The sequence below is a fragment of the Neophocaena asiaeorientalis genome, unplaced genomic scaffold (assembly GCF_003031525.2).
Source record: "Neophocaena asiaeorientalis asiaeorientalis breed wild unplaced genomic scaffold, Neophocaena_asiaeorientalis_V1.1 scaffold216, whole genome shotgun sequence".
NCBI lineage: Eukaryota > Metazoa > Chordata > Mammalia > Artiodactyla > Phocoenidae > Neophocaena > Neophocaena asiaeorientalis.
In genome coordinates this window covers 565888-580023 of record NW_020175825.1, presented here as the reverse complement: position 1 = coordinate 580023, position 14136 = coordinate 565888, and the positions used below count along the sequence as shown (strand labels likewise).

The following is a 14136-nucleotide window of genomic DNA, read 5'->3' as shown; positions in this document are numbered from 1 at the left end:
TCTAATCTCATAGCATTGTGGTCAGGAAAGATGCTTGATATGATTTCAATTTTCTTAAATTTACTGAGGCTTGATTTGTGACCGAAGATGTGATCTACCCTGGAGAATGTTCCGTGTGCACTTGAGAAGAAAGTGTAATCTGCTGTTTTTGGATGGAATGTCCTATAAATATCAATAAATCTATGTGGTCTATTATATCATTTAAAGCTTGTGTTTCCTTGTTAATTTTCTGTTTGGATGATCTGTCCATTGGTGTAAGTGAGGTGTTAAAAGTCCGCCACTATTATTGTGTCACTGTCGATTTCCTCCTTTATAGCTGTTAGCAGTTGCCTTATGTATTGAGGTGCTCCTATGTTGGGTGCATATATATTTATAATTATGTCTTCTTCTTGCATTGATCCCTTGATCATTATGTAGTGTTCTTCCTTGTCTCTTGTAACATTCTTTTTAAAGTCTATTTTATCTGATGTGAGTATTGCTACTCCAATGTTGTTTTGATTTCCATTTGCATGGAATATCTTTTTCCATCCCCTCACTTTCAGTCTGTATGTGTCCCTAGGTCTGTAGTGGGTCTCTTGTAGACAGCATATATATGGGTCTTGTTTTTGTATCCATTCAGCAATCCTTTGTCTTTTGGTTGGAGCATTTAATCCGTTCATGTTTAAGGTAATTATCAAGATGTATGTTCCTATTATCATTTTCTTAATCGTTTTGGGTTTGTTTTTGCAGGTCCTTTTTTTCTCTTGTGTTTCCCACTTAGAGAAGTTCCTTTAGCGTTTGTTGTAGAGCTGATGTGGTGGTGCTGAATTCTCTTAGCTTTTGCTTGTCTCTAAAGCTTTTGATTTCTCCATCAAATCTGAATGAGATCCTTGCCAGGTAGAGTACTCTTGGTTGTAGGTTCTTCCCTTTCATCACTTTAAGTATATCATGCCACTCCCTTCTGGCTTGTAGAGTTTCTGCTGAGAAATCAGCTGTTAACCTTATGGGAGTACCCTTGTATGTTATTTGTCATTTTTCCCTTGTTGCTTTCAATAACTTCTCTTTGTCTTTAATTTTTGCCAGTTTGATTACTATGTGTCTCAGCATGTTTCTTCTTGGGTTTATCCTGTATGGGACTCTCTGTGCTTGCTGGACTTGGGTGGCTATTTCCTTTCCCATGTTAGGGAAGTTTTCGACTATATTCTCTTCAAATATTTTCTCGGGTCCTTTCTCTCTCTCTTCTCTTTCTGGGACCCCTATAATGTGAATGTTCTTGTGTTTAACGTTGTCCCAGAGGCCTCTTAGGCTGTCTTCATTTCTTTTCATTCTTTTTTCTTTATTCTGTTCTGCAGCAGTGAATTCCACCATTCTGTCTTCCAGGTCACTTATCCGTTCTTCTGCCTCAGTTATTCTGCTATTGATTCCTTCTAGTGTATTTTTCATTTCAATTATTGTATTGGTCATCTCTGTTTGTTTGTTCTTTAAGTCTTTTAGGTCTTTGTTAAACATTTCTTGCACCTTCTCGATCTTTGCCTCCATTCATGATCCGAGGTCCTGGATCATCTTCACTATCATTATTGTGAATTCCTTTTCTGGAAGGTTGCCTATCTGCACTTCATTTAGTTGTTTTTCTGGGGTTTTATCTTGTTCCTTCATCTGGTATATAGCCTTCTGCCTTTTCATCTTGTCTGTCTTTCTGTGTATGTGGTTTTTGTTCCACAGGCTGCAGGATTGTAGTTCTTCTTGCTTCTGCTCTGTAATTTTTTAAATAAATTTTTAAATTTTATTTATTTTTGGCTGCATTGTGTCTTCGTTGCTGTGCACGGGCTTTCTCTAGTTGTGGCGAGCGGGGGCTTCTCTTCATTGCAGTGCACAGGCTTCTCATTGCAGTGGCTTCTCTCTTTGCAGAACACCGGCTCTACGCACGGGGGCTTCAGTAGCTGTTGGACGCGGGCTCACTAGTTGTAACTCACAGGTTCTAGGATGCAGGCTCAGTAGTTGTGGCACATGTCTTAGTTGCTCTGCGGCATGTGGGAATTTCCCGGACCAGGGATCAAACCTGTGTTCCCTGCCTTGGCAGGCAGATTCTTACCCACTGGGCCACCACGTTAAGTCCCTCTAATTTAATACACATGAAGGGAGGGAATGAAAGAAGTCAGTGTGCTAAACATTTTACAAAAACTGTATTATTTCTTCATTTAATCTTTGCTACCACTTTGTCAGTTAGATATTATATAATATTATATAGTGCAAGGGCTGGGTGCCAAAGCCCCTTCGAGTTATAGCCAAAGGGCAGATACCAAAGATCAAGTTGTGGAACATCAAGATCAAGAGTGTAGAAATCCAAACCATTTCATTAAGCACCAAGACCCGAGCCGGAATGGGAGCCAAGGTACTGGACCAGTGGGACAAAGACCCAGGAAAGCCTGAGCTAGATTGTTTCAGCAGGATGTCCTTTTGATGAATTAAAAAATACATCCCTTTAGTGTCCTTTTGTAGAATCCAACCGGGGTCTTGTGAGTGGACCAGTTTCATTTAATGGTACTGGAAGAGAATGGACACTACACTGCCTCTTGACATTTTGGAGTTCATTGATCACATTTATGTTTAAAAAATAGAGTTGCTACACATGCATGAATATTTACATGTAAATGTATAGAAAAGGTCTAGAAGGATATGCACTAAACATATTGAAAAACATTGGTTCAGTCTTTGGTAAGATGAACAGGATTTGCAGCAGGAGTTGGGATACCAGGGTATTTTCTATGTTTTTTTTGCTTGAATACTTTTGTTATTTTTATTTAAGGAAAATTTATTGCTAAACAGAAAAAGCTTTCATTCATTCAACAATTTTATTTATTTATTTTTTAATATATTTTGGCTGTGCTGCACGGCATACAGGATCTTAATTCCCTGCCCAGGGATCAAACCTGTGCCCCCTGCAGTGGAAGTTCAGAGTCTTAACCACTGGACCATCAGCAAAGTCCCTCAACAAACATTTATTGGATGTTCACTATATACTAGGCACAATGCAAATATCTGAAGTAAGATATAGACCCTACCCACAAGTTCATTGTCTGGTATAGTCTTTTTCAAATTTTGGGTCACAGTCCTTTAGCAGATTCTGAAATTAAAAATCATTGGGTCATATTGGATTATAACTCAAAGTATAAAATAAAATATCCATGGGTTAGTACTGATGTAAATAAATGGTTGAATAAATAAATAAATAGGTAGAATAGATCTCCTGTGCAGTAGAATTTCAAATAATTTTATGTAGATACTCCCACCTCAAGGAGATCAAACTAAAATCTCTACCCCTTAAACGTGGGCTGTACGTAATGAATTCCTTCCAACGAGTACAATATGGAAAGGGCAGGGGATGGGGTTAGGGAATAACTTTACAGTAAAGAAACCTGACAGAAACTACCTCAGCCAGGTGACCAAGGTAACATCAATAGTGATAGGTCATGTTGGTACTATGTGCCCTTGATAGGATGTGATGAAAATGGCACTTGACCTCTGTTGTTTTCCTCCCCAAAACCCATATACCCAGTCTAATCAGGAGAAAAACATCAGACAAATCTCAATAGAAGGACATTTTATAAAATACCTGATCAGTGTTCTTTAAAACTGTCAAGGTCATCAAAAACAAGGAAAGTGTAAGAAACTGTCAAAGCCAAGTGCATTCCAAGGAGATGTGAAGATTAAATATAATATGGGATCCTATAACTGGAAAAGGACATTCAGTAAAATGTAAGGAAATCTGAATAAAGTATAGACTTCAGGTAATAATAATGTATCAATTCATTAATTGTAACATATGTACCATAATAACTAAGATGTTGATAATAGGGGAAACTGGGTGTGGAGTATATGAGAACACTCTACTGTCCTTGCAATTTTTTCTGTAAATCTAAAACTATTCTAAAAAATAAAATCTATGGAATTAAAAAAAATATATCAGTGGGCCACAACTAGCATTTTTCCTCAATATTTTGTTGTGATGATTTTCAAATATACTACAAAGTTGAAAAGAATTTCACAGTGAATTCCCATATACTCACCACCTAAGTTCTACCATTAATCTTTTACTATATAGTCATCCGTCCCTCAGTATCCATGGGGGATTGGTTCTAGAGTTCCCACACATACCCAGATCGGTGCATGTTCAAGTTCCTTATGTAAAATGGCTTAGTGTTTGCATATAACCTACGCATATCCTTCCATATACTTTAAAATAACTTAAGCTAGAAATAACTCTAAATTACTTATAATATCTAATACAATGTAAATGCTATGGAAATAGTCGCCAGTGCACGGCATATTCAAGTTTTGCTTTTAGGAACATATTGGAATTTTTTTTCCCAAATATGTTCAATTCATGGTTGGTTGAATCTGGATATGGAACCCACAGATCTAGAGGGCCGACTGTACTTACTTTTTCATATATCTAACCATCTATCCATCTGTCTACCCATCCATTAATTTATCTTAGTTTTTTTGGTGCATTTCAAGGTAAATTATAGGGAATTCCCTGGTGGCCTAGTGGTTAGGATTCCGGGCTTTCTCTGCCTTGGCCCGGGTTTGATCCCTGGTTGGGGAACTGAGATCCTGCAAGCCAGGCAGCACAGCCCGCCCCCCCCCCCAAAAAAAAAAGTAAATTGTAGACATCAGTACATTTCCCCCCAATACTTCAGCATGTATATCATTAACCAGAGTATTAGTTTCTTTTTATATAAAATTTACATTTGGTGAGTTTTGAAAAATCCATACATCTGTGTAATCCAAACCCCTCACAACTGCATTTTTTATAAAATGAAAGGTCATAGAAGATACTGGAGTACAATACACAAAGTATGGGCGAGTATTGTTTTATGAACTTCCATTCAGATATGTATGTACCTGTATACTGGGTCACAATGTAAAATATATCACAGCATAAAATATATCACAGTAAAACAGTGAAAATCACTGGTCTGGTTGGGGAGCTCAGAATGTAATCAAATAGTGATTATTTAGGGTGACAGGTTTTGTAAGATACGGTGATGGGTTCAAAGAAAAGATAGCCAACTTTTTGTGGTTAGAAAGAGGGATTGGGATAGGCAGGAAAGGCTTGTCTGAGGAAGAGGTGATATACTATCGTAATGACATTGGCCAACACTTACATAGCACTCACTTCATGCCAACTGCCAAACACTGTTCTAAGAATGTTACATATACTAACTACTCCTCACAACCTAGAAGGTCAGTACTAATATTATTCCCATTGTACCTCAGACTGAGTACAGGAAGATTAAGTAATTTTCCCAGTATCACAAGGCTAATAAGTAGTAGAGCCAAACAGTCAAGCTCTACCTAGTTCATGCTTTTGACTATTATACCTTATGAGTAGTATACAGTTTTTGGTGGAAATTGGCTTTGTAACTTGGGGGATTTTATTTCAGTCATTTTCATGGGGCAAAAACAAAGTTTTTGTCTGATATTCCCTGAGTGTGTGTGTATGTGTATGTGTGTGTGCGTGAGTTTTACAATATTATGGTTCTGGGGTACATAGAAAGCATTTAGAGCTAGAAAGGATGTTAGCCATCATCAAATAACATTTTCATTTCCAGAAACTTCCTACTCTACTGTTTTCGTGCAGTGAATTGTTTGGTATTTTCCATTCATTGTGCAGCAGCATTAGAAAAGATAATGTTGAGTTGATCATTCGCAAAGATACCTGAAGTTGATGCTTCTTAAGCTTAAATGGACATTAATGACACTAATACACTGAGTGAGATAGAGGCAATGTGATAAAGACAGCATTATGAGTCAAGAGACCAGAATTCAGGACTTCACTCTGCATCTCAGATCACTAGTTTTCCCATCTACAAAATGGAGTGCACGTCAGAGATGACAGTTACAAGGTGCATATGTTGCCACACCCTGCTTCCTAACCCACAACTGACATTACTAATTATTCATGACATCGTCTTGCTCTGAACCTGAAAACAGCTTCAGAATCCTTCCCAACACAGTGCTCAATGCAGTTAGTACAGTTAATCAAAGTTGGCACCCAAGTTGAAATCTATTTGTCATCTTTGGGTATGACAACCTATAAAGATTCTTCCAGTTCTAACTCCCAGAAATACACCATCAGAAGTATGAAAACTGTGCCCAATTCAATACTTACTTTAGTCTTTCTAGTCTGTCTTTTCTCTAAGCATTAAGTTTACATCACGTAGGGGACTGGGACGCTGATCTGTTTATATTCTACTGTGAATCTACCCACCTCCCTAGTCTTGGCCTTTAGGCATCCTAGTGCCCTTTGTGTAATGTCTTCCCCAGTAAAGTTTCTTTTTTATTCTTCCTTGATTTTTCACACACATTCACACAAGTTCTTGGGTGTGGAATCTCCTAACTTCTTGGCAATCAAGACATCGTTCCCAGCCCGTGTGTTGTTGAATGCAAAGAGTATATTAACAGAGGAAGTTCATATCTGCTCCCCGACCACTCCCAGCACTTGTCTAAGCATATTCCTTCTTATTGCCCTACCTCAGTTTCATAATTATTTGATCTCCCTCCTCCCTGGTAATTAGTAACCAGGATAGGTGCTTATGTCATTCATCTTCAGTTCTCAAACATGTACCTGTCTCTGAGTCTCCACATTGTATATTTTGGTGTTGTATATTTTATAATAGAAATACTTTACAGTTTTGCTTGTCCGCTTTATTACCACTCTGTAATCCTACAGTTGTAAATCGTGTAATTGTTTATGAGCGTGCAAAAAAAATACTGTATTCAAGTCTTTAGATGCCTTCAGCTACTATTTTCAAGACTTGTGTCCTAATGAGTATCAGTTCAGCACGTCCTTGTTTGTCATCCTTGCTCTTGAAGTCAGTGGGAAGGAATGCTGTGCTTGTAAGGTGGAAACCAATTTGATCCCTTGGTGTAGCATCTCAGTGGGATCATTTTACATCTCATTTTACCACTTAATGCAACCAGGGCATTTAAAGGCAATGGTTTGGCCATGAGTACCTTTGAGACAATATTTTCTTTTACCTGGCAGTTGGAGTCCAGGGTATAGGATTGTCATTTCTAACTTTCATAAAGATGGTTTTAAAATAACTTTGCTGAAAGGGAATAAAGGAAAGGATGGTAATCTTAATTTATTAGTCATCTGCCATAATTTTTACTGGCAGTAATTTGTAAGGAGGATAAAAGCAGGACTTAACACCAAACGATTAAATAACACAGAGTATGTTGCAATGCCACCTACAGTAGTGAGTTTATCTTCCTGGAAAAGGGAGTGAATGACCACAGGCCTCCCGCTGTGGCACAGCTGTCAAATCCCCGGCTGAGCTGGTCTAGATGACATCCTGTTCTGCACACCGACTGAACACAGTAGCCCCAGGCTTTGCCAGACTGGATCTGCCTCTAACCAGCTCTTAATGTTTGGAATTGTTATGAGATAACCGCCTGTCTGATAGGGTTTAGGAAATAAAAGATGAGCTAGGAAGGCAAAAAATAATATAAAAATATTATCTCATCATCTGTTGCAACTATTCTGTAAAATTATTCCGAGTTTTAAAATTTCGCTTAAGAACTATTGTTAACCTTGGTCTTTTGCACTGATTTTCAAAGATATTACAAAATGTGAATATGATATTGTAAGATTGGCCTGAGACAGCTCTGATGCTCATGATGGAAGAATTGGCCATTGGTCAATCTTGTGTGCTTTTGCATTGATTATTTCAAAAACTATATTAAGTATAAGAATAACAAACATGGGCTTCAATACAGCTGAGTTTGAAATAAACCCACAAGCATGAATGAGGAGTAGGGGTGTCGTGGATCTGTGCATGCGCTTAGCCTCTGACCTGCATCTCACCCCTGACATACAGTAATCCAGGTATGCTGGGTGCCTTAACATCCGTAAAATTCAGTTTTCTTATCCTTAAAATGGGGATAACAGAAGTCCCTGCCTCAGAAAATTGTGAGAACTGAATAATATATGTAAGTTGCTCAGTACAGAACCTTATAGGACTTGTTACGGGGCCTTGTACGAGGACTTCGACAAATAGCTGATGTTACTACTGCTTTCAACACTAAGGAAAGAAGAGCTTCACTACACATCCTGTCTCCATTGTCCATAGAATAAATTTCATATTCCTTAACATAACTTCTAAAGCCAATTTTATCTTATGCGAGCAGCTCAATTTCCTGTGACCATTCTTCTTGCCCCCTGACCTGCAACCAAAGTGAACTTCCCAGAGCTTTCATACCCCTATTTTCTGTGCCTCAGAGTCTCTCCCTCTGGGTCATTCTTCAAGATCTTGCTTAAATGCCCCTTGTCTGGGAAGCCATTCCCAACTTTCCCATGATGCTCCTTGTCCCTCCCTTTTGTGCACCACAGAAGTATACCTGTCCCAGTTATAACTCGTCACCCTGTACTGCTGTTATTTGTTTACCTATCCAGTACCTTTGCTAGGTGTCATGATCTGAAGATCAGAAATCATTACTTCTTCATCCATATTCTCCTTCTGGTGCTTGACCCATAGTTGGCACCCAACAAGACTGATGAAACAATTGAATGAATATGAGTAGAACTACTGTAGATACTCAAAAATGTTTTGGAGGATAACTAAGGAAAATTTATCTTTAGTTATTTATTAAAGTCTCATTTAGTTCACAGGAGTGAAGACCAATGGTATCAGAAGACGTTTTACTTCTGGTTCATCTACAGAACACATTTAATATGATTCTTGAGAAATTTGATCTTGCCTTTCTGTTGTTCTTTTATTCTTCAGGTTCTGGTTACAGCTACCCCTCGCCATAACTTTTGAACTATATTTGGAAAAATACTGGCCAGAAAAAAAAATGATAAAATTTTTCCTCATGGTGAATAAACAAGGGCAGACCCGACTTTCTAAGTACTATGAACATGTGGAGATTAATAAGCGTACGCTTCTGGAAACAGAAGTCATAAAGAGCTGTCTCTCTCGATCCAATGAACAAGTAAGTTTCTGATTCTCTTTGATCTCTGCATTCAACTCAGCAGTGGTAGATTTATTATTACTGAGTCGTGGGGGCCATCGCTTTCTTTGAACTACATTCTTTCAATAGCTATTAGGGAAAATTAACAAATGAAGTGAAATGAAGACTGCCGCATAGCTCTCTTTACATCCCCTTAAGGAAAATAAAAGCAAAGAAAATCAGGAAAAGTCTTGGGTTCATATTTAGGTCAGCATATTTGTCTTATTGCACTATGGAAGTGGCAGCTCAAATTTAAGCCTGCTAATAGACATACCTTTTTTTTTGTTCATATGAATTCAGCCCTTGGAACTCTTAGGAGTGCCTGTAGCAGACAGCTTTCTTTAAGCCAAAAGATGAAGGTCAGATGACCAGTATAGAGGGGAACAGTCAAGACCCACTATGTGCCAGAGGATAATAACATGATTCTCATGTGGAGTGCAGTTTTTTTCTGCTTATCATTTTTATAAATTTACCACCAACGTAATACTGGAACAAGTAATTTAAAAACAAAACAAATTTGATTTGTACTTGTCTTATTATATAGATGGGAGAAATGGAAGTTAAAAAGTTCATATGAAACAACAAATCTATCCATTCTGCCAAAATTGAGGTTAAATTAAATCGTTAAAATAATAGTAAACAGGAATTGTAAAAACTGAGTCTACTTTTACAAAGGACTTTAGTTGGAGAATTACTTAGTCTAGGCCCTAAACTTGGAATCCTTGGAAATCACTGAGCAAACTAATGCAAATTCAGAAGGCTTATTTAAATCACCCATTAATTTTGCTAGTTCTCTTTTTCACTGCATATGTAGAAAGGCTGCTCCTGGGAACCACTGGTAAGTCATAAAATATTAAGCTACATCAGTGCTCACAAGTTACGCATTAGAACTGTGTTTCCCTTGGCTTCTAAATTGATTTTCCAGTCAGAACATCTCAGAGTCCTCTTTGAATTACTACTTTGGACTGCCGTGGCACACACTGCTTTATGTAGTTGTCAAAAGAAAACAAAAACTATTAAAGGACTATGTTAATAGCCACATCCTTTAAGTAAAGGTAAACAAACTGCAGAAGTATTTCTGTTTGAATCTTTCTACATAGGCACTCTACAATTTCATAGTTTTCACTGATAGGTTACCCTCTGAAATATATGCTTTGAAATGAACATACCATTAGATATTTTTGAAGCATTCTAAATTATCTTAGATTTTAAAGGGAACCCACTGGGCTTTTAGCATAATCAGGTACCAAAGTAACACAATCTCAGCTTTTTTAAAAATTTTATCCACAAAGGTGCTTGGATACCTTTTTTTTGAATGTCAGAAACTCCTGAGAGTCTTTGAAAAATGTTCCTCAGTTCTTTCAAATAGATTTTGTTTCCTTGAAAGATCTGACTGAACAGAAATAATACTGGATCTACAATGAACCAAAAGCTGCAGAATGGTCCTGGACTTAATACTTTTATCCTAATGTCAAATAAAAGCCTCAAACGCCTCCATTATATAGATCGTCAATGGCTTTCCCGTGGAAGAAATGCCATAATCAAAACTTGCAGCTTCGGAAATTCCTTGGCGGTCTAGTGTTTAGGACTCTGTGCTTTCACTGCCAGGGATGCGGGTTCGATCCCTGATTAGGGAGCTAAGATCCCCACAAGCTGTGTAGCATGGCCAAAAAAAACCAAACCAAACCAAACCAAAACAAAACTTGCAGCTTCATTCCCAGGTACATCTGAACACCATAGAGCAACATATCCCAGTGCAAAAAGTCATACCGTTCTTGCTCAGTCACATTTGGTCAAGCGCACCCAAAAATCCAAAGGAAGGGCAACACTGTACCTTCAGCCTGCTGTCCAATTCCTGTCCACCCAGTGCCTTCCTCTCCCCCTTTGTACAATGGCTTTAGGAGAGAGATGAATGGGAAGGGAGTTGTTTCCTCCACTAGTCAGTAATGGTAAGCTAGTTATTAATTCCTATAAAGCAATATTTACAATGGGAGATTTTTGTCTAGTGTCTGCCACACAAAAGCCATCTTTAAATAATTTATAAAAAGAGCCTACATTGATTCTTCTCAAAAAGAAATCAAGATTTTTTTCTTTTTTGCATGTGTGTATGCTCTGTATATTTGGCTCTTGAATGACTATCCGATAGTACAAACGGAATCTCTAATTGCTTCCAAAAGAGCCCAGGGGAGATGGAAAGAAGAAAATCTTCTTTATCATGTTGGCTTATTTTCACTTTTGGAGGCAGTCTAAAATGCTGATTATTTAGTAGCTTTTTCTTTGCTGGCTGAGTTCCACACAGAGCCAAGCAAAGGAATAAGAAGAAGTACAGGTGGGAACCCATGTGAACACTCAGACATTTTTCCAAGACCACTTCTCCACCTCCCACTAGGGATGCTTCCAAGCATTCCCCTGAGTACTGTGAGGAGGCGGCCAGCAAAGACTGTGTCACATCTTAATGTTGAATATTTCTAGGAATGTGTTGACAGATACTCAAATCAGAACCTAGAAATTATGCATGCCATTTTGAAGAAATCCCTGTCAGCCACAGGAATTAATGTCTAATTGTGTTTTGTCTAGTGCTCTTTCATTGAATATAAGGATTTTAAGCTGATATATCGGCAGTATGCAGCTCTCTTCATTGTGGTCGGAGTTAATGACACTGAGGTAAGATAATAGAAGAGCTTATGGAAAATACAAGAAAATTAGGAATAACAGTCTGATTTTTTTTTTAATAAATTTATTTATTTAATTTTGGCTGCGTTGGGTCTTCACTGACACGTGCTGGCTTTTCTCTAGTTGCAGTGAGCGGGGGCTACTCTTTGTTGTGGTGCGTGAGCTTCTCATTGCAGTGGCTTCTCTTGTTGTGGAGCATGGGCTCTAGGCACGCGGGCTTCAGTAGTTGTGGCACGTGGGCTCAGTAGTTGTGGCTCACAAGCCCTAGAGCGCAGTCTTAGTAGTTGTGGCTCACGGACCTAGTTGCTCCGTGGCATGTGGGATCTTCCCAGACCAGAGCTCAAACCCGTGTCCCCTGCATCAGCAGGCGGATTCTCGACCACTACACCACCAGGGAAACCCAACAGTCTGATTTTGATTCCTCCTTAAATTGACATTTTCTTCCCCACTTACCTCCATAACAATTATCTTGACTCTTGAAGGATATTGGTTTTTATCAAGGCTGGGGAAACTGTGTGGAAGAGATAAACCTAGGATATTTTTTGGATTAGATGAGCAATTTGTGGAGAAGCACAAAACCACAGAATGCCTTCCTCGACCCTAAGCAATACCAGTTTCCTGCCCTCATTCTGTGTGGCACAGTGGGGTAGCTTAGCCAAGGGTAGAGGCCAAACAACTGTGGCATTAAACATAGGCTGACATTTCAGAAGGCAGAGCAAACTGTAAATATGATTGTGTTGTAATTACATCTCATCAGATATAGTTCACCTTTTCAGAAATGGTCAGTCCCACATCAATAGCACCTTTGGCCATGGAATCCCTGAAAGGGTATTTAAGATCTAAAATACTTTGAAATCTCAGTTGATTGTTTTTTTATCCATGAACCAAACTTTGAGATGGTTTCACCATCTTCACAGATGGAAAAGTGATGACATGAAGACCCTGGGGGAAAACAAAACAAAAAAAGAACCTGGCTTCAGCCAGTTGGTGATGAAGTCAGGGAGTAAACCTCAAAACTCTATAATCACGAGACACAATCTGGTTTCAATTCAGCTAGATTCATCATGGACTTTTCAAAAAATCTTAGAGGTTAAGGTTTTCTACATTTCCCCTATTGATAAGCTTCTTTTAAAGAAATAAGTCCTAGAATTATTCTGAATATTTGTCAATAGGAAGCTGCTTTGCTCACATTATCTGTTTACCAAATGCTCTAAAACCTGGTTGATGACTGGGCAGCTCCATGTCTGATTTCCCCAATAGGTCATATTAAAACTAACTGCACCCGGGAATTCCCTGGTGGCGCAATGGTTAAGAATCCACTTGCCAATGTAGGGGACACGGGTTCGAGCTCTGGTCCGGGAAGATCCCACATGCCACGGGGCAACTAAGTCCGAGTGCCACAACTACTGAGCCTGCACTTTAGAGCCCGTGAGCCACAACTACTGAGCCTGCATGCCACAACTACTGAAGCCCATGCACCTAGAGCCCGTGCTCCGCAACAAGAGAAGCCACCGCAGTAAGAAGCCCGCACACCACAATGAAGAGTAGCCCCCGTTCGCCGCAACTACAGAAAGCCTGCACACAGCAACAAAGACCCAACGCAGCCAAAAAATAAATTTTTTTTTAATAAATAAATAAAAATAAATCTAACTGCACCCTTCCTTTTTTATTTCAGAATGAGATGGCAATTTATGAATTCATCCATAACTTCGTGGAAGTTTTAGATGACTACTTCAGCCGAGTGGTAAGTCTAATGACTAAAACATGGTTTTCGTCCTTAGCTCAATTTCCCAGAAATGGGTCTATGTCAAAAATATGTGTTAATGGGCCTCCCCGGTGGCGCAGTGGTTAAGAATCCACCTGCCAATGCAGGGGACACGGGTTCGAGCCCTGGGCCAGGAAGATCCCACATGCCATGGAGCAAAGCCTGTGCACCACAACTACTGAGCCCATGTGCCACAGCTACTGAAGCCTGCACGCCTAGAGCCCGTGCTCCACAGCAAGAGAAGCCACCGCAATGAGGAGCCCCCGCTCACCACAACTGGAGAAAGTCCACGCGCAGCAACAAAGACCCAACACAGCCAAAAATAAATAAATAAATAAATTTATATATTTAAAAATAATGTGTTAATATAGAGCTTTAATGTGTAAAACTTAAAAATCAAATGACGCCAAATTTTCATTACCTTTCCTTCTAGCTCATCCAACGTGTTAGAAACCTACGTGTGTCTTAGATCTTTATAAAGAACCAGTTCTACAAGACTAAGAACCTCTTGTGTCTTTCTCTCAATTAAGATATTTTGCGGGGCTTCCCGGGTGGTGCAGTGGTTAAGAATCCGCCTGCCAATGCAGGAGATACAGGTTCTATCCCTGGCACAGGAAGATCCCACATGCCACGGAGCAACTAAGCCCGTGAACCACAACTACTGAGCCTGCGCTCTAGAGCTCACATGCCACAACTACTGA

General features: G+C 39.1%; 1 protein-coding gene across 4 annotated transcripts in view; it reads left to right on the top strand.

Annotated features, from left to right (window-relative positions):
* Window positions 1–14136, top strand: part of AP4S1 (adaptor related protein complex 4 subunit sigma 1) — a 75546-nt gene that overhangs the window by 24722 nt on the left and 36688 nt on the right. For all 4 annotated transcript variants that reach the window (XM_024732656.1, XM_024732652.1, XM_024732653.1 and 1 more), the window contains exons 2-4: window positions 8772–8979; window positions 11575–11661; window positions 13346–13414. In XM_024732656.1, coding sequence (XP_024588424.1) covers window positions 8842–8979; window positions 11575–11661; window positions 13346–13414 — 294 coding nt within the window. In that variant the 5' untranslated portion in view covers window positions 8772–8841. The remainder of the gene's footprint in view (window positions 1–8771; window positions 8980–11574; window positions 11662–13345; window positions 13415–14136) is intronic.